The sequence below is a fragment of the Primulina huaijiensis genome, chromosome 10, assembly GCF_012295235.1.
Source record: "Primulina huaijiensis isolate GDHJ02 chromosome 10, ASM1229523v2, whole genome shotgun sequence".
NCBI lineage: Eukaryota > Viridiplantae > Streptophyta > Magnoliopsida > Lamiales > Gesneriaceae > Primulina > Primulina huaijiensis.
This window is the reverse complement of record NC_133315.1, coordinates 17711128-17737562: the sequence shown is the minus strand read 5'-3', so window position 1 is coordinate 17737562 and position 26435 is coordinate 17711128. Positions and strand designations below refer to the sequence as shown.

General features: G+C 33.9%; 3 protein-coding genes across 17 annotated transcripts; 1 reads left to right on the top strand and 2 right to left on the bottom strand.

Annotated features, from left to right (window-relative positions):
- Positions 1–2064: 2064 nt before the first annotated feature.
- On the bottom strand, positions 2065–7146 carry LOC140986981 (uncharacterized). Its single transcript, XM_073455403.1, has 9 exons — positions 6956–7146; positions 6268–6316; positions 5982–6070; positions 5830–5886; positions 5630–5692; positions 5374–5439; positions 4639–4725; positions 4170–4263; positions 2065–2682 (listed from the first exon to the last, which is right to left on the bottom strand). Exons 1-9 carry the CDS (start codon positions 7058–7060, stop codon positions 2216–2218), a joined length of 1077 nt encoding a protein of 358 aa, XP_073311504.1. The 5' UTR covers positions 7061–7146; the 3' UTR covers positions 2065–2215.
- Positions 7147–8879: 1733 nt separating this feature from the next.
- Positions 8880–13711, top strand: LOC140986506 (phragmoplastin interacting protein 1). The gene is made up of 5 exons (XM_073454781.1): positions 8880–9138; positions 9767–10369; positions 11580–11748; positions 12649–12695; positions 12766–13711. The coding sequence occupies exons 2-5, from the start codon at positions 9861–9863 to the stop codon at positions 13517–13519; spliced, it is 1479 nt and encodes a 492-aa protein (XP_073310882.1). The 5' UTR covers positions 8880–9138; positions 9767–9860; the 3' UTR covers positions 13520–13711.
- A 1278-nt stretch (positions 13712–14989) lies between these two features.
- Positions 14990–23022, bottom strand: LOC140987010 (uncharacterized). 15 transcript variants are annotated; one of them, XR_012177029.1, is made up of 15 exons: positions 22553–23022; positions 22364–22432; positions 22120–22227; positions 21713–21781; positions 21471–21629; positions 21092–21127; positions 20092–20198; positions 19924–19998; positions 19252–19303; positions 18184–18791; positions 17442–17651; positions 17219–17339; positions 15606–16637; positions 15429–15511; positions 14990–15224 (listed from the first exon to the last, which is right to left on the bottom strand). XR_012177029.1 is itself a non-coding variant. In XM_073455437.1 (13 exons), the coding sequence occupies exons 1-13, from the start codon at positions 22952–22954 to the stop codon at positions 16563–16565; spliced, it is 2076 nt and encodes a 691-aa protein (XP_073311538.1). In that variant the 5' UTR covers positions 22955–23022; the 3' UTR covers positions 14990–16562. The 15 variants fall into 15 exon arrangements, 4 of the variants coding, with proteins under 4 accessions (XP_073311538.1, XP_073311540.1, XP_073311535.1 ...); XR_012177025.1 differs by having other exon boundaries at positions 14990–15511; positions 15606–15671; positions 15883–16637; XR_012177027.1 differs by having other exon boundaries at positions 14990–15511; positions 15606–15671; positions 16507–16637.
- Positions 23023–26435: the final 3413 nt, after the last annotated feature.

Sequence of the window (26435 nt, the reverse complement as noted above, 5' to 3'; positions counted from 1 at the left end):
ATGGTAAGAGTATTACTTTTTTTTGTGAATATCGGTAGGATTGACCCGTCTCACAGATAAAGATTCGTGAGACCGTCTCATAATAGACATACTCTTAATCAAATGAGTGTTTCACATGAGGGCTGGGAACAAATGCAATGATTTAAAAGTTAAAGGTCCAATTAAATAAAATATAATCACCCTTTACATGAACAAGAAATCATCAATTTGGGTCCCTGTGGGTTTAGTTAATTGGCCCAGTTTTACCAACTAATTATATTTTAACCTCAAGTTCACGTTTTCCTCTGTCAGATGATTGTGATTTGCGAGTAATCTTTTTATATTATTATTCTTATTATTATTATTATTATTATTAATAATTCTAACCATTTTAATTTGCCTATAGAATTTTATATTCAAAGTTAAATATATTTATAGTTATTTTGAAAAAATTATGAATGATAAAACATATTTCCGATGATAAATATTTATATTTATTTTAAAAATTTCGCTCACTTTATTTAATATTATATGCTAAAGATTGGCTCAAAGAATCAAGGCCGTATATAATTGTGTAGATTTCATTCTTTCAACTATATATTCCATTTTAATTTAAAATGAAAAGTATAAATTATTATTATTAATTATGACAAAAACTTGTTGAGACGGTCTCACGGGTCGTATTTTATGATACGGATCTCTTATTTGGGTCATCCATGAAAAAGTATTACTTTTTATGTTAAGAATATTATTTTTTATTGTAAATATCGGTATAATTGATCCGTCTCACTTATTTATTATTGGACATTGACGAGTCACCCAAAATGGAAAAAAATTCAAGTAGCATCCAATTTCACGGTATCAGAGATTCTTTACCTATTTACCTCACCATGAATCAAGGGGTAGCTTCCAGCTAGAGTTAAAAGCGTAGCACGACTTTTAACATAAAAGAAGAAACATCTGAATGCCACTTTTATTAATCGCATTTACCATCAGTTGCATTTAACTCGTAGCATCTGGGCTCTGCACCCCCTATTGACTAAACCTTAATTCTCATCGACTTTTGAGCATCATCATAAACAAAAAATTGCCCACAAATTTTTAAGATTTGAAATCTAAAAATTACTAGGAATCCATTTGTACATGATTATAATTCTAACCTAGCTGAGACCGGGCTTTCGCCTAGTGGTCTCACATACTTTCTTCCTGTAAGTGGCTCAAGTTCGAGCTCTCCCCACCCTATAGTTTAAGATTTATAAAAAAAACAATAATTCGAACCTAGCTACACGCAGTGTTCTGTATGCGTGAATCAGATCAATGGATGCAATAAATATGTGGCAGGTTGGAGCTTTGGAATCAGATAGTAATAGATAATAATACATGAATTGTGGGCAGAGGAGACAACAAAAAGAATTGATCGTTTTTAAGCAGCACGCCTCAGTGCCTCACCAATTTAAGTTGAGACATACATTTAATATGTATTCTATGTCGCATGCAGCAGCATAGATTTATGGAGATTTCTGGGATTTAATGACAAAAAGTGTACTGAGTCAAATACACTATACATCTAAATGTTGGCAGGAAAATACATTTTTTTTCTTTACTATTTTTTGGTATACATACCATGTATTTGAGAATGGTAAATAGGTCGGACTCGTTTTCGATGTCGTGTATTTTATGAGATCGAATCGATCTGTTCTTGAAAATTGATTTAATAGGACGAATTTGTGATGAATTGATAGATTAAAAAAATTAAAGATATTTAAAATAATCTAAATGAGTTGAAGTCTAAATAAATGGGCATAAAAGACAACCTTAAAAATTACTAATTAATAAAATCCATCCGGTTCCATTTAACTAGTTTTTTTTTTTTTAAAAAAAAAAAACTAATGACATCCCAATGTTTACAAAAAAAAATTAGAAAATCCTTTTTGAAAAACATTACTTAGTAAATTTATCCTTTTTCAAGATAAGCAACAAGATAAATTTACTCATGGTAAAAACCTTGTATTGAGTGAGTAAGAAAACTAAGTATATTTTTGTAACAAAATATTTAATCATAATGCAAATAATTTTTTTGTTATGAAAATGTAGTATCATCCATCAAATCTCATTCAGACACGGAATATGGTTCTAACAATAAACAATTCCTTTTTTAATGTTCCTCCACGTCATACATGCTACAATATAGTAAAAAAAAATAAAAAATTTTACAATCCAGAAATTAATACATATATCACTGCGGATGTTGGGGCGGGGGCATCGGCATCTGGTGCATAGAATGTAGCCCAACACCAAGCTGCTGGGGTGGTGGTGGTGGCCGCCAAAGGGGCGGAGCAACCATTCCTGCAGGAGGTGGTGGTGGCCTAACAAAAACTTGATTGACTTGTGGGGGAGGTGGTGGTGGCACGTTGGCAAAGTGCTGCATATGTGGAGGAATGCCAATTGGACCAGCGTTTGGTGGCTGACCCTGCCAAGATGGTGGTGGAGGCATCGGTATAGTTTGATAGACAGCGGTTTGTGGAGGTGGTGGGCGGAATTGCTGGACTGGAGGTGGAGGAATAGTTCCATTTGCAAAAGGTCGTGGTGGCACAGGAACAGCAGCAGTATTGTTCGTCTGAGGGAGTGTTGGAGGTCCACTAGCAAACATGGTATGAGGTCGATTTTTCTGTGTAGTTGGATTACTCGCAGCCAACACTCGCTCTGTGGATACATTGATTGGTTATTAACATTTTAAACTCAAGAACAAACACATCAGACAAGTGCGCATTCAAGAATAAAGAACATTTTAAACTCAAGAACAAACACATCAAACAAGTATAAACACCGTATATGCAAGCATATCTAATCAACTTCTCAAAGCATGAAGTCCTGTCTCTTTGAATCAACAGCGGTCATTTTGTTTTAAAGATGTTTTGCATGTTGAATCATTGCTGACAAACAACAGCTAAAGATATGCCCTGTGACTAGCTTCTTGTGCGTGCCCTTATTCTCGGGAAAAAAACCCATACACACACACACTCGATGTAACTATAAGCCTAACCTAAGTTATTGCAATAATGCAAAACGTATTCATAATTACAAAGGCTAGAAGCTATACTCGTTCTTTCCGAGAAGGGAATGCTGTTACAGATGCTTTAGCAAATATTAGCAGATGCATCTTTCATCGGAGATGGAACCAATTACTAGTGAGGACATTCTTAAGGCTATGTTTGGTAGAAGGATGAGATTATAGAATGATTAGTATGTAAATGATAAAAAAAACGATTGATGTAGAAATGCAATATATGGTGATAAAATGATATTGTGTGTGGTATGATTTTTGATTGTAAGATAAATTAAGAATCTTTAGATTTTGCGACAAAATTACCCTTATGCCATATTTTAAAAAAAAATTGGTATAAGGAAAGGGTAGAATTGGAAACAATGGTATTATTAAAAAAATGATAGTTAGTCCAAAGGGGTGAGATGGGTTTATTTTTCTTCAATTAATATGACTTAATCCTTTGCAGAACGGATTGAGTAGAATTATTAAAAATCCAACCAAACACTGGATAAACCGGTTAAACCAACCACAGTCCAAACCAATCTCTTGTACCAAACCAGCCCTTAATGTACACAATCGTGGACTATTCAGACTGGTTTTACAGATCAATGTACTTGCTCTAGATTTCACAATAGGCTCTAAGGTGAAATTGTTGTCTTCGGGTGGTGTTGGTCTAGTCATTCTCTCATGAATTGTTGTCTTGTTGTTTTCGACAAAAGCGCGCCTTCAACAATTGATTTTAAAAACTTAAGTTCAATTCAAGAAACCAAAGTTCTAGGAAATCAAATGCTGCACCAATGAATTAAACTAATTGATTAAACCACGTATGCTGGTACTCATATCTAACAGAGGGCATGTGAAGTGCTTGTGTTCGATGCGCCATAATTACTTCTTTTTTAACACAAGATGAAATAGTCTTTACTGTCTCATGCTTATGGTGAGGAAAGTTGGGTAAATGACAAAGTGGCAAAGGTTAGGCATATTTGGTTTCACCATCTTGCATGAGCATTACTAATTTACTATGAGAAATATTTGGAAGCAGCAACATCAATAGGCTCTAGCCCATCTAGATATAGTGTAGCGGCACAAACTTTAGCGCTTGATCAGAGGGAGGAAGGGAAGGAGGGCGATAAGATAATCATACCAGCAGGGGTACCATGACGCTCCCCCTTTGTGTCTTTCTTGTATGCATAAGACACAGTTATCTGACGATTGCAAAGATACTGGCCATTCATTGTCTACAAAAAACAAAAGGCTATTAGCCTCTTTAACAATGGAACCGTGTAACAATAGCATGCAAGCAGTGTGTCCTTTACAATTCATAAGGCACGATCTTTCAAAGCAACATCATCGTTTTTTTTTGTGTGTAACAACATCCACAACCTATTTAAATTTAGCAGCAGAAGTACAAGTAGTAGGTTGTACCTGACCTCCGTACCAAAGATTCAAGTGCAAAATACATCAAAATGTAGAATGATTTGTGAGTAACATCACAAGATATTATCAACTACATGCATGATAGATGTTACATAGTTTAAACAAGGCACTGTGCCGTTTCAAGACGACATAGCCAGCGAAGATGAGGATTGAGGACAACAGATCGAAAAGGTTACCTCAATAGCAGCATCCGAAGCCTCAAAAGAGTCGTAACTAATAAAGCCAAACCCACGAGAATTTCCAGTCTCTGGATCTCTCATTATCTGTAGAAGGCACCAAAAATAATGATAAAAAACCAGTAATTCAAAAATGAAAAAATAAGAACATGAATTTTTCGTGAGAGATCAACAAAAGATATAGCTATCGTTACAGAGCAACTTCGCGACGATCAATACAGCAATTAGTTCAATAATAGACATAAGTACATAATAAGTATTTCTAAGAATGTGCAATAAAATGTCTAATTCATCAAATTCACAAGATGCAGCTAAGAGTTAAGGAGTATCAGATACAGAGCAGAAATTCAGGTAACCAGTAATTGACAACATAATGATAACCAAAAAATTTTAAACAGATATCGTAGCACCAAAAATTTTCCTAATTAAGATTCAACCCCATACTCGCCAAAAAAGGGAGAAAAGGACAATGAGTAAAGGAAAATGAGAAAATGACAGAGAGAAGGGGGTGGGGCAATAAAAAAAAATCCATGGTATGGTAATTGATAAATAGAAGCAAATGGCAGATTTCTGCAGAAAATGAACATTTCAGTTGCAAAGCACCAAAAGTGGGAGATGCACCATCATAAACAACAGAAATAGCATAAGAATTTGAGCCCTCTCAGCCAGTCTTCTTTTGTCAAGAATCGAACACAGGAGAAATAGAAATGAGTAAATTGCAAGACAAAACTTGACCTTCGGATTTGAAACGATGACACCAAAAGCACTGAAAGTATCATACAGAAGCTTCTCATCAACATCCTGGAAACAATACAACGAGTTATGTTGTGACTTTTCTGCAATAAAAAGGTTGCTCATAAGTAGAATAATTTGAGCATCAAACTGTGACTGTCATGTAAGATACCATGTAGAATGGCAACATATGATAAAGAGTGAAAAGTAGAACTGAGAGAGAGTAATCGATAGAAATAAAAGGACCAATAGCTCTTACAGGATCGAGGTTCCCTATAAAAAGGTTAGCTCCAACATCCACACTTTTCTTATCTTGTGATGCCTGGAGCCAAAAAAAAAAACAGAGTAAACAAGATAATCAATGAGTACATGGTGTGTAGAGCAGATCCTCATAAGTAAACAGAAGTAAAAACATTAAAATAATGGCAAACTTTCATCCAAACAAAACTCAGCACATACCTTATTTACTCGAATGGCCTTCCCATACAACTTAATCATATTCAATACCTTGATGGCCTGGAAAAGGATCAAAATTTGAAATCACTGAACTTTACAAGGAGTAACTTGAAAAAAGTTATGTTTCACAATTGTAACAGTAAAATAACACTTACATAGTCAGCATCTTCTTCACTTCTGAACTCAACAAATCCATAGCCTTGATGAGCATTTGTAACTCTGTCCTTGGGAACATATACATTGACTAGATCATAAAACAAAGTTTAAGGCAACACCATTGACTAGATCATAAAATATATCCCAAAAAATATAGTAGAGGGAACTAAATTCTGTAAGCGCCAAGTGAGTCTGTAAAGCATTTAAATCATTCAGGTTCCCAACTATCACTTAATTAGGAGAAAAATGAAGTCCCGACTCCCATGGTAAAAGCCACAAACATACCTACAGGACCGGCTTGCACAAACAACTCCCATAATAGCTCCTCGCTTGCCTGTCAGTCACACAGATAGGAAGCACTTGAGATTCGACATGACATTAATGACAAAAAGAAGAAACCCCAGCAAGACATTAACACGAATGGCGAAACCAAGACAACTTCAGGAGACAAAAGCAGGAATTACAAAACTAAAAGCTAACAATATCAACACTGGGACAAGATACACTAAAGGGCTTAGACTAGCCGAACAAGTTAGTTAGGTGAATCCATCAAAATGAACCATATCCGTTATTCCTCACCATGAATAAGTTGCCGGGTATTTCAAGATTAAGCCACAAAAAAAAAGTAAGTTAGCTGCTCTAAATTGCCAAAAAAAAAACATCAAATGCCAACCATTCATTGTTCTATTTTACTCGAGAGGTTTACTCAGAATCCTAAAACTAGATTTCAGCATTTGATAATTAAATCATGTATATCAATTGTCGAGTCATTTAAGAACAATTCAAACAGAAAAAGGAGGTTAAAAATATCTTCTTCTTCCCCATTAACCACCGAACCCACAAGACATAATTAGTTAACACATGCATTCAAGCAAATTAAACAAAATAGAACGAAAACCCAATGCATTTCGATTTCGACAAACAAAATCTAAACCCTGACCCAGAAGTAACATAAGGAAGGAAAACAAAGTACTTTGGTTTCTAAATTGCCAACATAGACGGTGGCGTCTTGGTTGCGCTCGGCGGCGTGTTGGCCCAAAAGGTTCGCACCCACTCCCGGCGCAATTCGCGTGGTCATGATCCTCGCCTGAAATGCCAAACACAAAGCAAGCTGGAATGCCCAAGGGTTTAGGAGTTCGACCAGACCCTGTGTATAATTTACAGTTAAATAACACTCTCACTATTTCAGAAAACATATATCTATACTATTATATTAAGTATGAGACTCTAATACTACGAGGACACCAACTTTCTTTACTGTTTTATCTTTTTTAATTTTTTATATTTATTATCTATACTATTATCTATACTATTATATTAAGTATGAGGCTCTAATACTACGAGCACACCAACTTTCTTTCCTGTTTTACCCTTTTTAATTTTTTATATTTATTATCTATACTATTATCTATACTATTATATTAAGTATGAGACTCTAATACTACGAGGACACCAACTTTCTTTACTGTTTTATCTTTTTTAATTTTTTATATTTATTATTTATTATTTTATTTTAGTTGAGCCCCTAATAATAACCGCTCTATGAGGACACCAACTTTCTTTCTTATTTTACCCTTTCTTATTTTTTATATTATATTTTTTCTTAACAAATAATATTATATTCACCGTCATAAGGAAACTGCTCACGTGAAAAATAATATTATTTCTTCTCCAAACTAGCCACTTTGAAAAATAAACTCTCTTCTTTATGTTGTGGCGTCATTATGTTGTAATATCATGAATATTTAATATATTAGCCACATGTATTCAGGACACACGCAACGCGTGTGCCACGGTTACTAGTATATATATATGTATGAGTGAGTCTCATGTGAGACCGTATCACGGATCTTAATCTGTGAGACGGGTCAACCCTATCCATATTCACAATAAAAAGTAATACTCTTAACATAAAAATTAATACTTTTTCATTAATGACTAAAATAAGAGATCCGTCTCACAAATACGACCCGTGAAACCGTCTCACACAAGTTTTTGCCTATATCTATATATATATATATATATATAATTTACAGTTAAATAACACTCTCACTATTTCAGAAAACATTAAAAAAAACACTCATACTATTTTTTTAAAAAAAATTTAACCACATAAAAAATTTTTAGCCCAAAATATAAAAATTCAAAAAAAAAAAAACTAGGAAATAGCCTCACATTAAATTTTATGAAACATATCTCAAATTCGACTCGATTCATGAAAAAATAAATATTATTTTTATCTAAAAAATATTAATTTTAATTGTAAACATATATCGTGTTAATATGTCTCATGTATATATATATATGTGTGTGTGTGAGAGAGATCATCCTGTTTTACTCATGAAATTTTTATTAAAGTTTGAAGGCCAGATAAATATATTCAAATTGATAGATTATTTTATCATATACACATTAGACCTTTGGAATTTTTCCCAAGTATTTATTTATTTTCGATATTCATTTAAAAAAACAAAAACATAAAATGATAAATATTTTGCGATTTTATTTATAATGTTTTGACAATATGAGAAGTTGATTGAGTGGATATTTTAAATTGACGTTAATTATACTTATCTTTCTTAAAATTTTCAATAATTATAGAAAAAATTAATTAATTTTAAAAATTATACGTATCAATCTTAATTTAAAATTTGAATAGATCTATCGTGAGATAATCTTATGATTCTATATTTATGAGACCGATCGAATCAATCAGATTTGACTTATATTTGTTATGAAAATAATATTTTTTAATGAGTTATCATGAGATAATTTTAGAAGAGTTTTCATGTTAAATATTATATTAATATTTAGGTACATAAAAATTTCACAGTTTACAAATTAATCGGATGTTTTTGTGAAACCGACATGAAATTACATAATCGTCCTCACTTCACTAAACCTTAGACCATATCACACCGCCGACCAAAGAAAAAGTCCAATCCCTTCCTCCATAGACTCTAGAGCAACTCTTTTGAGGACCTGCGGCCAGCCTCCACAGTTGCTGCGCCGCCGCACTTGTTTCGGTCTCCGCTACACATTCAAGGCGAGGGATGCACAGGGATTTGGAGCTTGGCATGTTTACAATATTCTGTGTATGACTAGTGGTGAGAGGCGGCAGTTCAACGGCGGAACGGCCTTGCTGGAAACACACTTGTAATGATGAATTTTTGTATTCCGTGGCTTGAACTTTAAAGCATTTTATTGGAATAATTGGGCCAAAGATTTCACCTTGATTCGAGTTTTTTGCTATGTTTATCAGTTTATCTGTAATTTGGAATATCTCGCCATGTTCTCAACATCATTTAGTTTATATTGTGTCGAATGGTGTTTCTGGTTATTTCGGGGCTCGTGTACTGAGTGACTTATGATTCACGCCGTTGTTTGGTCGATGAAACTTTCTCTATGTCTAATGTCTTTTCTTTGTATTTGGTTTCCCATAAATTTATTATGAGCATGTTTTACTAAATATGGTCTCCTACTAGGTTGAAGGATTGTGAAGTTCAACCATGTAATGTTTGGTCGATGAAACTTTCAATGTTTCTTCACTGCTGAATGGAAGCTGTACAACTTCTTTTCAAATTTGATGAAGTTCCTTGAATAGCTGTCAAAATAGTTCATTTTAATCGGCGTTGTTTTATTTCATTTATAAATACTTCTTTTCTATATAGGATTTGGATTAAGAAAGTTATCAATTATCATACAACACTTAGTACCATTCTAGATGGCTTTTGGCTAAAAGCATGGAATACTAAATTTTGTCCATTTTTAAAATTTGATGCAGACTTCCGGTGACTTGAAATTAGGAGAAATCTGTAATTTTAGCACGTGCCAGAATTCCTTTTATTGCAACTAGAAGAAGGCGGAACAGAATAAAGATGGTGCTGTCAAACAAGAAGTTGAAGCAAAAGCTGAGAGCTGCTAAAGCTGAACTTATTGTGGAGTCAGTGGCTCGGAACAAAGATGCTGAAAAATTCATAGCTTTGAATTGCGAACTCCCTGATTCTACAAAGATGATCTTTAATACAGAATCCCACAAGCCAACATTGTCAAAACGAGAAAAGAGAAGGCAAAAGATACATGAAAACTCTGATGTTCTAAAGCATATAGAAGTCGTTGATGGCACAGATAGAGAGAAAGACGTTGAGCTGAAGTCAGACAACATGGAGGTCAAGATGAAGAAGAAGAGGAAGAGAGATGAAGATAAGGTGAAGAGGGATGTTGAGAACAATAAGGCAGAAAAGTTGAAGAAAAAGAAGAAATCTAAGAATAAGAAGAAACCTACGAAATCGGGAAACAATCCAGTCAAAGAGGATGGGTTTGAGAAGAGTAGGAATGAAGTAAGCGAAGTGCAACTCAAGGCAGAGGTGGATGAGTGCAATAAGAGGTATGCGGTTTCTCTGAATGGAAACTTCTATTCTATTCGAGAGTAAATAACTTGTCTAAATTAGTGTCAGTGTAGACATTCTTGGGATTTTTCCAGTTATTATTGTTTGCTGTGAATGTTTAACTGGCAGGACATTATCTTTTTAGGCTTGACTGAATTTTGATTGTGCATCGTTTTAAATGTATCCTTTTTGGTATTAACAACTTGACCAGTCGGATAATATCTATGCAGGCTAGGCTGAATATTACCTGTATAATTCTTTCCTGAAATTTATGTACATGTGCTTGGTGAGTATACCTATATAACTATTTTAGGTGTGCCATTTTGTTTGTATAAAGACTTTAACTAAAGGAACTTTAGTGATGAATAAAACATGCTTTCGTTCTATAAGTTGGTGTATCTAGTAACACAACTGATTTCCTATTAATTGAGAATTGAATTCTATGGAATGGTATTTGACTTATTGTTGGGGAAACTGGAACGATTAAATGCTAAATATGTCTACCCTTGATGGCTGAGTGCTAGCGTGATAGAGCTTTATGTGGTCCTGCTGCAGGTTAAATTTTATGGAACAGTGGAAGGTAGTTTTATCTGGTAGGGATTGGTGCCACCTTTAATATTGCTCATACCCTTTGGAATTACATGAACGTGAGAATATGTTAAAAGGAAATTACAGTGTGTGCAAGTTGAGCTCAGATGGCAATTTGCCAGGGAAGTTTACTTATTAAATGCAACTGTTGTTTTTAAGACCCATTTGTGTGCATATTTGACGATTCTTGGGAATCTTATTGATGTATCTGTGTATGCTTTAAAAGTGCATGAGTTGTGCACCTTGGTTCAAAGCGTGGCGAGGCAAAGCTCTTGTGTTTAGGTTCGAGACAAGACACAACCCTTTAACATACACAAACTTTGTGTGAAGTGCACATCTTGATGTGCCTCAAAGGTTCAAGCATGAGTCTTACAAGTCATGGTCTCTATGTGATGTTATGGTTGCCATAATTTAGAATAAGATCTTAGCGCATCTTGTTTCGATAATCCGTGCATCTCACCTTGTACTTCATGCGGAAGATACCTTTGCGCGTTATTGTGGCTTTGATAACTATGTTACAGACACTTGAGATGTGTGTTTGATGATTTTGAGTGGCTCTGAATACTTCTAAGAGTTGCATTTTCTTCCATTTTCTCTGTTTAACTTGTATTCCTACCGCAGACAAGATGTGGAGGTATCTGCAAAAGTATATGTTGGGGGCATTCCATACTACTCCTCTGAAGATGATATTCGGAGTTACTTTGAAGGTTGTGGTACGATTATTAATGTTGATTGTATGTTATTTCCGGACACTGGGAAGTTCAGAGGAATTGCCATAATCACTTTCAAGGTTTGTTCTTTGACTGGCTGGACTATCATTTTTCACCTATTCTCAAGTATATATGGTTCATGACTTCTTGTCCTTCCATGGAACGTGGACGTTGTCCCTATGAAATTAATATCAAGCTAATGAATTGCAATATACATATTAAAAAGCAACTTAGAAAAGAATTTGAATAAAGATCATCTCATTAACTTTTGATATGAAATTTTTTAATATCCTGCCCATTCTCAACCTCAATCTAAAGTTAAATTGCAGATGATTACGTTTACATTCTTATTATTGTTTTGTTTGTCCATTAAGTGATTTGGTTGTAAAAAACTTTGAAAATTCATTCTTCAGAAATGATTTTCAAATAAGCGGAAAGTCTCATGTTGTTTGAGATGCTTTTATGTCGGACAAAAAAATGTAACTGACTCATATACAGTTGAGAATGTTCGCTTCTGAAAATGCACAATAATAAGCTGGCCGAAGAAGAAAATAATTCTCTCTCTCTTCAAACTCATACAAACCATGGTAAGAGGTGGAGGGTAGAGTAGAGCTTTGAACTACTATGGTAAATTCTCAAATATCATGATTGTAGTTTCAACCTTGTGTGGGTTGCAGGGAGACCAATGTGAGGGAGGGTTTTGCACCTAGGTATGGTGAAATCCATTGCATAGTTATGCTATCCATTTTGAATTTCGTTGACAAATCAATGTGGAGCTCAATTGAACTTCAAGTAGAATTTAAATTACTTTGGATGTTCATTCTATAAATTTGTCCTTCAATCTTTGGAATAAGGATATCACATAAATATTTTTCACAAGAACTGACGTTTAAAAGAAATGAGCAAGTTTCTTATTGTTATTTCTGCATCAAATTTGACATGAAAATTTACCAGAGTTTTATCTTTTGTTCCTATTGCAGACTGAAGCAGCTGTTAAAAGAGCGTTGGCTCTTCATGGTTCCGATATGTAAGTAGCTCTTTAATTCTAATGCTTGACTTTCATGAATTTTCATACTCAACTTTTTACCATCTTCCAGGGGAGGGCTATTTTTGACAATCCAGCCATTCAAATCATCTAAACACAGCAAATCGTCAAACTTTTCCCCTTCAGTTTTGGAGGGATACAACAGGATCTATATTGGTAATTTGTCGTGGGATATAACTGAGAATGATTTGAGGGAACTTTTCTCTGATTGTTCCGTTACCTCTATACGATTTGGTGAAGACAAGGATACAAAGGAGTTCAAGGGTTATGCCCATGTGGATTTTGCCGATAGTCTTTCCCTGCACATTGCTCTGAAATTAGATCAAGAATTTGTCTGCGGAAGACCTGTTAGAATAAGCTGTGCTGTACGGAGAAATGGAACTGCGAAAAACTCAACGTCCATGGCAAAAGATAGTAAAACTGACGATGGTGTAGTCAATATAACCATTGAAGGTAACAATGATATCAGTGAAAGTAAAACTGATAGCATTGAAGTGAGTCCAGTCAGTTCAAAGATTAGAAGGCGGACATGTTACGAGTGTGGAGAACGCGGCCACCTCTCATCTGCTTGCCCGAAGAAGCAAGCCATTGCAAAAGAAAGTGAAACTGATGGTCATGAAGTCAGTCTCATTACTGAAGGTAACAATAATATTAGGGAAATTAAAACAGATGACATTGAAGTAGTAAGTGCAGTGAGTTCAAAGATTAGGAGACGGACTTGTTATGAGTGTGGAGAACGTGGCCACCTCTCATCTTCTTGCCCGAAAAAGGCAGCAACGGAGTCGACGAATCCTGATGGAGTATGAATGTAGAATGGTCGAGAATTATTAGATTTCTTTGTCGTTTGAATTACACCTTGTTTTGTATTTTTTGCACGCCAGCTTATATCTATCACTCCACTTGAGTTGGAAATTTCTGTTTTCGAATTTTTCTTGTTTCATTTTAGTATCCTTCTTTAATTACTGGAGGTGATGAAATTAAAATTCAGATTCATTGTGAACTACATATGAAGATAAATGTCTAAAATTGGATACATATGAATTAAGATATTCCTTGATGTTAGCATGAGATTTTCCTTAATCGGACAAACTAATTTAATCATCGTAAAATTGCTTGTTTCGTAGTCGGGTGGATGTAGCGGCGCTCCGACGGATGGAGTCGATTGACGGTCGAGTACAATAGTGGATACTTTCTTGTGTATCAATCGATCAATATGCCAACCGATCTGTAACGATAATTTATTAATTTTAAGGCAACTGAATTGTACTAAATATGTGTTAAAAAAAATTGTACTAAATATGATATTATTTACAAATTATTATGTCTCATAATCTTGAAGTGGTTGATCAATTATTATTCATTACCTCAAGAACACTATTATGATTTACTATTTTAGTAATGTTATTAGATCAAATTTCTTCCGCATAAATTGATACCGACTCGTCAGAATTTGTTAAATTGAGATGAGAAAATATCAAAGTTTAAATAATTTTACTGCATGGATCGAAGATATAAATTTGATCTTTTTCATCCATTAAATAAATAATATTTAATTAATTGAAAAGTATGTTTTAAATTGTCAAAGTTGCAAGTAATTATTTATCAAGATCTGATTATGAGTAAATAAATAGTAAAATGAATAATCATTCGCAATTAATAACATCTGTCTTTGTAGATAATCCCAAAACAAGTGTTTGTCGAGTACTTCCACCTTCAACAAATCGCGCACAAAGAAACCAAGTTTAGGACAGTTGGAATCAAACTTCAGGCATAAAACCATTGGAAACCAAGATATTGCAGATGAGTATAAGAGCATAGAATTCATATTGGGTCTTTGAGTTCAAATCCAACCATTTAGTTAATAATCAGTTCAAATTTGGGGAAAAATATTGGATTCACAAGGTCGAACTTGATGCATTAACCTTGACTTTCTCAAATATTTCTTAAAATATTAACAAATACATTAAAATTCAGAAAGACTTATAAATCATCTAATCTAAAAAATTTAGATTTGAAATAATACAAAACACAATTAAATGGATTTCAATAATTTTGAATGCGAGCACTCTTCTGTCTTGAAATATATGGTTAATTTGCTACAAAATATAGAAACTAGACTAGACGTCAGCAGCTAGTTGATAAACATAGAGCTCAAACAACAAATACAAATCACGCCCAACCGCGGGTAAGCTTCCTATGAAACTCGGTCTACAAATGGGCAAGCAAGATTACGAGTCTATGACAGTATAAAAGGTAAAAATATCACATGTTTCCACAATATTTCTCAAATATTTGATATTTATCTTTAAGCAAATTTTCAAGAATTCTTCACACGAGAGTACGTGAACTTTAACAAGGTAATATGTCGAAGAAATCGTATCAATTTACATTTTTCCTATCCAAAAATGATGGAACGATTTCTCCACTACAAACTTGCAATATCTCCACATTCCAAGTCATGCAAAAGTACATTTGGATGGCAAGATTTATCATCAGACAACCTAAGAGAATCTGCATTGCACGTTGGACATCAGGATTCATATTGAAGCAGCATCAGGGAGTGTTTGAAATAGCCAGATTATATTAGACGACCAATTTATTCATACCCAAGTCCATTTCAACTTAATGCTAATCACCTCATGTCTGCATCTAAATTTCCAAATGACACATCAAACTAAAAAATTTAATTGGTGGGAGATAATTTATCATACAGACCTTTGTACTCCGAACATTTTAACTTTGAACGAAATTACCAGGCTGTGAAACAGTTGGCATGGAAGTGTTAGAACAGGCGGCACCTGCAAAACAATTTCGTTATCATGGTTTAGAAAAGCAATTTGTGAAGAACAATTGGCTGGTGGAGTCTACAAGGTATATCAAGTAAGACAGTACGAGAAACATAATCGGGCGCAGCGTATGCCTAAGTCTTGATTTTCAATTTTTACTGAAATTCAATCCCTGAAACAGAATGGGGAGAGTATATTTAGGTCGTGTCATTTAATTCCCCGTGTTATAGTAGCTAGGTTTTAGGGTGATGTTGAAACTAAATACACCATGTCAATGGAGACAACAAAAAAAACCATCAGTGACAGGCTTTTCTGGTCATGATCGATGAAAATTTGGGACAACGGTTCATATTCTAGTCCTAGAGTAAATACCGCTAGCTTGCCTCAGGGACAAGGTAACTTGACAATGGTCTCAATTAACTTCAAATTCTCTCTCATCCATCTATATCAAATAGCATTATTTTGGATTAACTGAACCATCAATCACCAAGCTAGAACGTACTATTCTTGCCAGTATCAGGTGGGACCATCCTACACAGGAAACCAATATATTAGTCAGTCCTCGAAGATACTAGAAGAAAATAAGGGGATGCATAAATGATGCTAGCACGAAGATGATCGTCAGGAAGAAACAAAGGGTGAGAATCAAACTCGATAAAAAAGCCTAGAAACTAACGACCAACATTTTCAAGCCATCAAGTGTAACCTCCAACAATAGAACCAAGACTTCCTATCCATTGAGTATCTACTAAAAATCAAGAGAAGAAGTTTTTATCATGTGGATCCATGATGAAAGTTATCAACTACATCAATTTCCAATTCCAGTTTTCTCAATCAAGTGGCTGGAGTGATATCAGTGACAAATGATTTATGACAACAATTTGCATCCATCCCTGTTCACGTAAAAATTTGACTACGTAAAACTAAACACAATCAAATAATCTAAATCTTCCTATTTTATAGAAATTAAACAGCGATCTCTTTAATGAGGATCTCGGAAAGCATACATGCTATAGCTACATTTTTCCGCAAATACTGGAGTATGAATTTTCCAACAAAAACTTTAATGTATCGGGTTTCTGTCACCGCTCCTCAGTACCCAAGCAGAACCTTGAGTTATACACAATTCCGGCAAGACCTGTAAATCAAATCCAAAAACAAATGAAAGATAGATTAAATCAAAAAGTAACACTTGGAGGAATTAAGAAAATACAGAAGCATTGATCACTCTGAATCTCAACAGTTGGCAGGTAGAAAACATGCTTAGAAAGTTAAGTTAGCTACAAAGGCTTCAGCATATTGTCATCAGCAAGATACAAGGTATTTCCTTTTCAGCAGTGAAAAAGTTGTAAAGGATTACAATAAAGGCAACTTCACAAATAAAGAAACCCAGAAACAGAGTTCAAAAGTTGCCATGAAATATAAGGAGTCATGCCATTTTTATCTCTTTCCTTGACATATGTGCTAGCTCAGGTCAGCATAAAAAACCAAAAAAAAAAAAAAAAAAAAAAAAAAAAAAAAACAAATGAACAAAATGAAGCTCTCTCTACATAGGAATAAACTCTTGTAACTCAAACATGAAATAAAACCAATTCCCATTTCCAGGGAAAAAGTTAGACATAAGGGCAGGGGAGAGGGAGTATAATCTTAAACCTGGATATACAATCATCATTGCCATTATCTCAAGGTCATCAATCATATTACACCTTCTATACCGACCTTTTGATACTCGGCTTGCGTTATATCCCTCTTAAGTTCCATCTTGGCAGCCTCAAGTATAGAAGCCTTTTTAAGCTTAGCATTTGGCCCTTCCGCAACAAAAAGATTAATGACGACTTTCCTACAAAGGCGAGAATCACGTTATTTGAACACATGCAAGGACATTTTTCAATAAAAACAAGTTGAATGTTCCTTAGTAGAAAAAGGTCAATCCAAATGGAACCTGAATGGGTCATACTGTGGATGATCTGGTGATGATTTTGGAACGCAAACGCCATGAATATTAACGGCTACTTGATTAATGATTGCCTGAAGCTCGGTAGGAAAAGAATCGATGCTGTTCGCTGCAGCTACAGCCTCTTTAGCAAATCCCGTTGAGCGCGCAGACTCGGACACTGCCAGGTCCCGTAACCGTTGGCTAATTTGTTGAAAACTGTCATGAAATAGCATAAATTACAAGTAATTTACCTAACAAAATCAAAATGAAATTCCTCAAGAAAACTCTCATCCTAGATCGATGTAAAGCATAGAAGCTCAAACAGAGTCAGGTTAACTCAAAAGTAAGCAAGAGCCAAATAGACTTGATTTGAGACATCTAGTCCACCAACATTTCCCCCAATGCTCAGTCAAGCAATTAATGAAGAAAAAGACTACATACAAGTCCTCAGTCTGAGAACAAACAACATAGCGTCTCGAACTTCCATTCAATTTGCTCCACCAACTCTACAGTTGACATCATTTCCATTTGTCTGTATATTTTAGAAGGTAGAAGGCAGAGAAAAAAAGAAATATTAACTCAAAGAATATATTATGTCGCTTCAATCACATTAATCCACCCACTTACAGATAAAATTAGTATCTGTATCACCCAGGTAACAAGAAGTTACTACCTGGAAGATGGCATTCACAATCACACGTATAATTAACAGCTCGAGAGAAATAATTTGTATAATAGAGCTACTCACCTGCAAACTTTGACACTTTTAAACAGTTTTTGAAGTGCTTTTGCAATAGCCTCTCGAGCTTCTTCGGACATTTGGATCCTTGAGTTTGCTCCAATTGGGGTCCTTGTACCCACTTTATCGGAACCTTTTGCGATCGAATTGTTTGTGGTGTTAGACTTTGAAGAAGCCATCATAGCAGGTCCACTTTTTCCTCCAAAAAGAAGACCATTGATTTTATTTTCTAAGCAATCCCACTCTTCTTGTTGTTTTTTTACAACAGAGGAATTGAGTTTCATGAAACTAACATCTGGGAGCTCTTTCAGTTTCCAATCACTGAAGGCAGGTCTCTCAACAGCCAACACATTCAGGACATCTTTCATTGCTTTAGCAAGTTGAGGTCGTCGAGGTAATTGGGAGCTGTTAATGAGAGGATTCTTGGTAAATAAAAGAAGCACATAATCCCTGGCTAAAACTTCTATGCCTTGATCGGTTCCATACACCAAAGAACTTTTCGGAACCCAAAGTCCCTGAACTAATCGGGCATATTCCTGCAAGACTACCAAAATTTCTTCTACGGATTCATCCAAAGCCAGGTACTTCAGAGCATCAAATCGATGAACTGGAGGCCCCTGTTCCAGCAATTTCACGAATCAATCGGAAGAATATTTTAACTGTCGCCAGACCTCCTACAAATACAAGAGCTAAAAGAAGATATGAAGGGTAGATAGATGTAAGGAAATTGTTGGCTATGGTGAAGGCAAGCAAGACCTAGAGTGCCCCAATAAAAAACCAAGCGCCAGAGGTAGGGAGGGAGAACAGAAATCTAAAAGTTAAAGGGCATCGTCATTCACTAAAATGTCTAAAATCAACCCTTCTCAGAAAAGATTACGCCATGTCAGAGCGTAATGCTTCACTTGCAAAAAGTAAAAATAAAAAATAAAAAAAATAAAAAATTGACCACCTAATTTACAGAAAGCCAAGCAAAGTGGGCTTGAAAAGATAAGGACATATAAACTCTTGACAAATACAATAAATCGCAGAAATATTTGTGGAACACAGAACTTTCGAGCAACAAAAGCGGTAACAGACCTCAACAAGCCAAGTTTTAAACCGTTCTTTTAGCGGTAGAGTCAGCAACACCCTACAACAACATCCAAAAATAAGCTGACCATCTAAATCCCAACACGAGGAATCACATAACAGCAATTAATATTTAGAACTTGGGAAAAAATTATACATGCAACCATTTCTATGCCCGCATTCTGTTAATAATGGAGCGGAGCAAAATAGGAAATGACTCCAAAGATGGGCTAGGATTACATCTGAAGATGTGCTTCAATCAATAAGGGGATTAAAGATAATATGTATCCATGTCAGCAAACATGAAATGAAAACATGCAGAATCAAAGCAACACATCTAGGGAGCTTACGAGTTAGAGAGAACAAAATATTCTTAATAATTAATATTATCACAAACTAAAGATCCGTCCCTCCATTTATAAAGACAATCGACCTAGCTTAGAAAAGCTTTCCAAGACAATAAGAATAATGTCCGACCAATTTAACATTACACATTGTATTTCCTAAAATAAATCTACGATAGCGAAAGTCAAAATCAGATATACAAGGGGTGCTTTTACTACCCTTTGAGCACAAAAAGAGATTAGAACAAAATTTTGAATTCTCTCATCAGCATAAACAAAGACAACCAAACAAGCTCATTTTTCATTCAAAAGACAAGTAGGCGGTGTGATCGGATACCTTCTTGAAGGACCGCTGATTTGACCATTGCCATTAGAAGTGCTGCTGGGATACAAGCTACTCAGATAATCATACCTTCATATTTAAACAAATAAAAAGAGATACATGTGAAAATATACATACAATGAACAATATGGAAATAAGTAGTGGCAGCATTCAATAACATACGAGCTCACGGAAAAATGAATAGGTGAAACTTCCTGAGCCACCATTTTGTGCGAGTATCTTGATGCCATGTCACTTCTTGCACCATGGTATGTGAGAGGAATCCAATCCTGAAAAAGTAGCAAAAGAGTAAGATACACTTGAAATCCAATTAAAATAAATGGTAATCAACTCTAGGGAAAAGAGATTTTTTTTTGGAGGAATGGAAAAGAGATGTTTCTTAACCACATAAATGGGATAAAAATAGCACTGAAAAATAGGTATCTCCACGTCAACAAAAAATAAACGTTATACAATGTCTGCAGACCGTTGGACTTCTTCCACTTCACTTTGAAGTAGAAATTGACTGTATGATCCTAAAACGTTAAAAGACTCTACAACCCACACTAAATAGACTTGAGAGCCCGTCCGTCAAATAGTTGGATCATCATGCAAAATTCTATGTGCAGTCTTTCTTTCATCTTACATAAAATAGCTTCAGCGGTAAGTTGCAAAAGCTCTATGAATTTGATTTTCTTGACACATTAGTATCGGAAAAAGTTCCTTACAGCTACTCAAGCAACTTAAAGCCTACTGCACAGATAATATTGTGAATAGTCAAACAGTATCAAACATATAAACATGCTCCTTAAGAAAGTAGATAGACTGCCACAACAAAGGGCTTTTTGGTATTTATTAGAAGGATGACTCCTTGATAGAACCCTCCACAAAACACCAATAACCTTCTTCCACAAAAAGAAAACTGCAAATACATTTTAACCCCGACTTTTAGTAGATTCATAGATGAGAGCACGATTTGCAGCCATTTAGTGGTTAATGTTATAGTGAGTTTCTTTGTTTTTGTGTAGTAACACACTGGTATTGACAGCACGTAATCCTCATTTTCAAACAATAATCAAGCACGATACAGTCTAAAAAACGTATTAGATTTCAAATGTGACACTATTAGGGATGAAATTAATAGATGGCATTAAGAAAATCAACAGAGCCAAGGTATGCATACTTCTCCGCTATCCTTTTCCTGCCCTGATGGTTTGATCTGCAAGGAAGTAGGGTCTTGATGTAAAAATTGAATCTTCCATAGATAAAATACATAATTGTATATTACAGGACATCAGAACTGAAATTGCTTTGCCATTCACTTAACTAAGAGGAGGACATTTTTTATACACATATTTCTTATGCCCATGTACCCACCTGTTTAAGATGGCTTTATATTCCAGTCCTAGTTGACAATCAAGAGATGATGTATGCCGAGATATAAGACAGTATCATAACTAACTCAACCACTTGTTTAGTATGCCTAGACATATAAACCAGTAAAAAAGAGGTGTGATAAAGAAATATCATATTGGTTGAAGATGGTAAAAGAGACAGCTAACCAATTGTTTTGATGCACCCGAAATATTTCCCTCCTTGGTCTCTTCTGCCTTCACTGTATCTTCCACTCTGGTATCAACCTTCCTTTTGGACTCCCTAGAATCAAGATGCTCCATAGAAGGTCGAAGTTGTACCACTGCATGGATAGGATTCAAGTGTAACTGCATGATAAACAACAGATTATGATTGTCCATCCGCATTCAAAATGGGAAATAGAAAGATTGTATGAGCTACAAAAGCATGCCTTGTTTCCGGTAAGAACCCCGACAGCATAACCACTTGTGTGAGGTGGCTTCCATGATGAAGCAAGAGTCTACATAAGGAACAAATAAAAGCAGATAACGCAAAACTTTTACACCCTAAAAGAAAAACGAACTGATAAAAAAGTTGAAGTAAAAGAAGTCTGTATCAATGTTCATTGATACAAGAACAATATGGACATCTTGTTAGGTTATGACTGTCATCAATTCTATTAACTGACAACAGATGCCAAAGTGCCTTCTTACTATAATTTAAACATAAATTTGATAGTTAATAGAGTTCATGTCACCAAACTTTTATAGAAACAAGTATGTTGCATTTACATTATCTCCATCGATTAACTATATGAAACATACATATGTAAAAATAAAAGAATCTTAAAAAACAAACCTGTTTTTTCATCAAAACTCTAGAACCAGCATCTCTATCATAATTTTTGGATTCAAAATCAATAGCCAAATCAACCTCTACTTCGTTACTTCCAGGTTTCACCCTCACCTGAAAAATCATCACCAAATCTTACAATATGCACAGTTCTCCACTTAGCATAAGGCATATTTTCTTTTAGCACAAAACAGTTGCCAGATCAAACTTGTTAACGAAATATTCACGAGCAAATGGAAACTATGAATACCTCTTCACACCTTTCTTCCATTTCATACGGCCGCCACAAAGGTCTGAGCGGATATTGCAACACATACAACTGAATAGCAAAAAGATGAAGAAAAAAAAGTAAATGTTCCATTATCTCGTGCTCCATGATCATACATTGTTCACCTCGCAAAATTCCTAGAGAAGATTTAAAATTAAAACCCACTAATACCCGAGTATTAGGATCCAGAGAAGAAGTTAGATACACATCAATTTCTCGAACAACTTCGTCTTCGGCTTCCCCGTCTTCAGTTTCCATTAAATCTTCAGTCTCTTCTTTCTTCATTCCGTTTTCAACTATCCCCCCATGCTTCAATTCAATGTCCATCTCAACAACATCGTTTGTAAATTCGGGTTTGATTCCAAGTTCCTCTTTTTTGGGTAAGGGAATGGAATCCGATTCCTTTCGCATAATTTCAGCAGAGTCAGACGACGGTACTGGCAGCTGTTGAGATAGCTCGATTTTGGCCATGGGCTTGAATTTGGAGCCCTTGGGATTGAAGCGTGCGGATCGAACGGGGGCCTGCGCCGGGCCGCCCAACAGCTCGTCCAAGTCAATATCAAGGTCCGCCATCTATCCTCACCTTCCCTGATTCTGAAGTGAAATCGAATATCAAAGAAGACAACAGGGTTGGTTTCAAACAATTGTTTAAATCGATGTCGTATAAAAACCTAAAAAAATTAAATAAAATTAACTCCACGTCACATCTTAAAAAAAATATCCGTACACCGACGTACGCATTACGTGTTTGAATAATATTTTTTATTATTCATTTGATTTATATTTAAATGAAGATCAAAATATAATTATAAGAAATAGTGAATGACTACACTGTAATTTAGATATATAAATTAAAAAATAAAAGAATAGATAAATGACCTCAATAAAAATTGAACATATAACATAAACCCCAACAAACAATGACTCTATCCGCTGAACTACATATAACTTACTTTAAAATTTTATTAATATATATAATTATTAAAACAGACAGTGACACCAAAATTAGTTACTCTAAGTGTTTAAAATTTAATAAAGTAGTATAGATATCCCATATTTAATATAATAATTCCTCCACGTTCATTTTAATATTAAAATTTATTATTTATATGTTTTATTATTCATTCATCTATATTTATTTTTATTTTATATTAAATAAATATATTTTCAATTTTATTGACACTATGTAAACTATTAATACTTAAAATAAATAGTAAAGTTATTCTTAATATTTTATTACTTAAAGTTATTTCCATAAAAAAAACATTTGCATGTAATTAAAAATTTTGTTGTTGTTTCGTCATTTTCGGTTAAAAAATAAGATTCTAAAAATAAAATTGATATTTGAAGATGATAGAAAGTAGATTTTGATAATGATTTATGACTTAAATTAATATCTTTGGATGAATAAAATAATTATTTCAACTTTATTAAAAATATATTTTAACAAATTAAAATAAATTTTGTTTAAAATAGTCGTTTGGGGACTGCTAAAAAAAATTTCAATTCATTATTTTAATTTATAGTATAGTTTCATGTTAATTTTTACAATTATGATTTCGTTTAAATATAATCATTTCAAATTGAAATATGATATTTCATTATCATGACATTACATCTGTTTAAATATAAGTCGAACTGATTATGGAAAAACAAAATTGTCGCACTATTATATGATGTTGTAAGCCAGATTAATCAACATTATACTAATGTATAATTTGAATGCTCGAGGCTCGATAAACACACATGTTTGACTATTATAATTATAAAAAAAATGTAATTGTGTCAACCCTTGATACGATGGTTGGCAATATCTCCAAAATCTACTCATTCCGAATCTTATTCAAAAAATATTTTGAACAGTTGTTTTTTTGACCCAAATTGTCTCGTCTCGATTAATGTCGGGAGAGAAATCATGTGTATAATATATTCATGTTGAGATTTTCATCTCGACCTGATTATATTAATATTTTTTTAAAAAAAAAATTATAATATCATTAACATATTGAGTTGAATGTTATAATTTTAAATAGATCGTTATTGGGTTGAAGACGATATAGAAATTAGCTAACACATGTTAAATGGGCTAGCCCATTGATAACCATTTTAGAACTTATATTAAATAGTTAATTAATCAATCTAAATAAAAAAAAACATACATGCAAATATTATATTATAATTTAAATAAAATTATACATAGTTAATCATCATTTTTTCACATTCAGTCTAAATCTAGTATAGTGAAGGAAACGCGTTGTTATGGATTAAGTAGGAGTGTTATGGGATAGGTCCCTACTCGATCTATCCGTGCTCGACGCTATATTTACTAATCTAATATTACATTCAAAATGAACAGTTTTGAAATACGATATCAATTATATTCTCAATACTTTTTGAAAAATATATGCATGAAATTTATAAAATACTACATCGGAATATTAGTGAAAAACAACTGAACAAACAACAATATCCAATAACCAAGATTCGAGCATTCCCTCCAACCTAACCTCTTCTCCAAAAGACTTTTTCACCTTCAAGCCGACAATTTTAGAATAGTTTTGTCTTAATTTAATTACACTGAAATTCTAAAAATTCTTTATTGTTGAATGATGTCAATTATTTAAAATTAACTCTTGTGAATTTGGAACAGCTGTGCATTGAGCAACGTGAAAAAACACATGTGATTCATTTACGACTATTGAATGAACCTTAAAACAATTTTAAGAGTTGTTTGCACGATATTTCGTGTTGTCGGGTGTGCCAACAACTTCTAAAAAAACAATCTTAATCTTAATCATTAAAACGGTGGTTTAGTTGGAGAAACCGACAAGCTAAAATCACATTTTTAGTATATTGTTTGGTAATAAAAGTAGTTTTAAAAGAATGCTTGAATGCATTTATTCATGTGTTTTTTTTAGAAGTCGGAATTCATGATTTTTGGACTTCTGCTTCTGATTCTATTTAAATATAAAACAAAAGCAATTTCTAATATATATCCAATGGGATATTGGCCTTCAGTCTCCAGCCGTCGATTTTTTTTGTGTTCAGTCCCTGAGTACTTTTTTAGTACCACATTTCCACATGAAGTGTACCACATTTTGTATGACATAGTACCACAATTTTGTGGGTAGGGAGTGAACCCAAAGAAATATTTTGATTGGAGATTTTTCACCAACTTCCTCTGTATCCAAACATCAAAACCATTTTATAATAATAATAATAATAATTATTTTATAAAATCGTTTTTAAAAGTTAAACACGAGTTTGGATACAGAAATTGTAACTTGAAAAAACACTTAAATAAATTCAACTTTATAAGCATTTTGTATTTTAAAAAAAAAAAAGCAGAAGCGGTTTTTGACGTTAAATATGAGAAAGTGTTTTTTATTTTTATTTTTATGCGGGATTGACCAACTCACAAGACTTTCGGGTTTCGAACATTCCCATTATCATCAACCCAAGTTCTCTATTTCGGATCAAAAAAAAATATACGATCCATTTAAAATTTAATTAAATAAAAGGGATTTTGACTTTTTTAAATCGAGAAAAGGGAGTTGAATATGTTAGTTAGATAAGATAATTAATTAGTTCATTAATTAGTTAGTTAAATTTCACCTGGGTCGAGCTCTTTGTTCGGGTTGAGCTCGACCCACTCTTCAAACGCTCGACCCAGTGGGTCGAGGTGTTGGGTCGTGAAGACCTCGACCCACTCTTTTGATTTTTTTTTTTTTTAAGAGATAAGAACACATTCTTCTAATTTTTTTTATTTATTTTTAAAATAAAAAATGAAGAGTGGGCAACTCTTCTACTTCTATTTTTTTATTTTTTAAAAATAAAATTTTTTAAAAAAAATGAAAAAATAAAAAAAAAATGGAAGAGTGGGTCGATAAGATCTCGACCCACTCTTCTTATTCTATTTTTTTTAAAAAAAATAAATTTTTTGAAAAATAATAAAAAAAAATGAAGAGTGGGTCGAGCACTCTTCTACTTCTATTTTTTTTTAAATATTTTTTTTAAATAAAAAAAATGAAGAGTGCTCGACTCACTCTTCTAA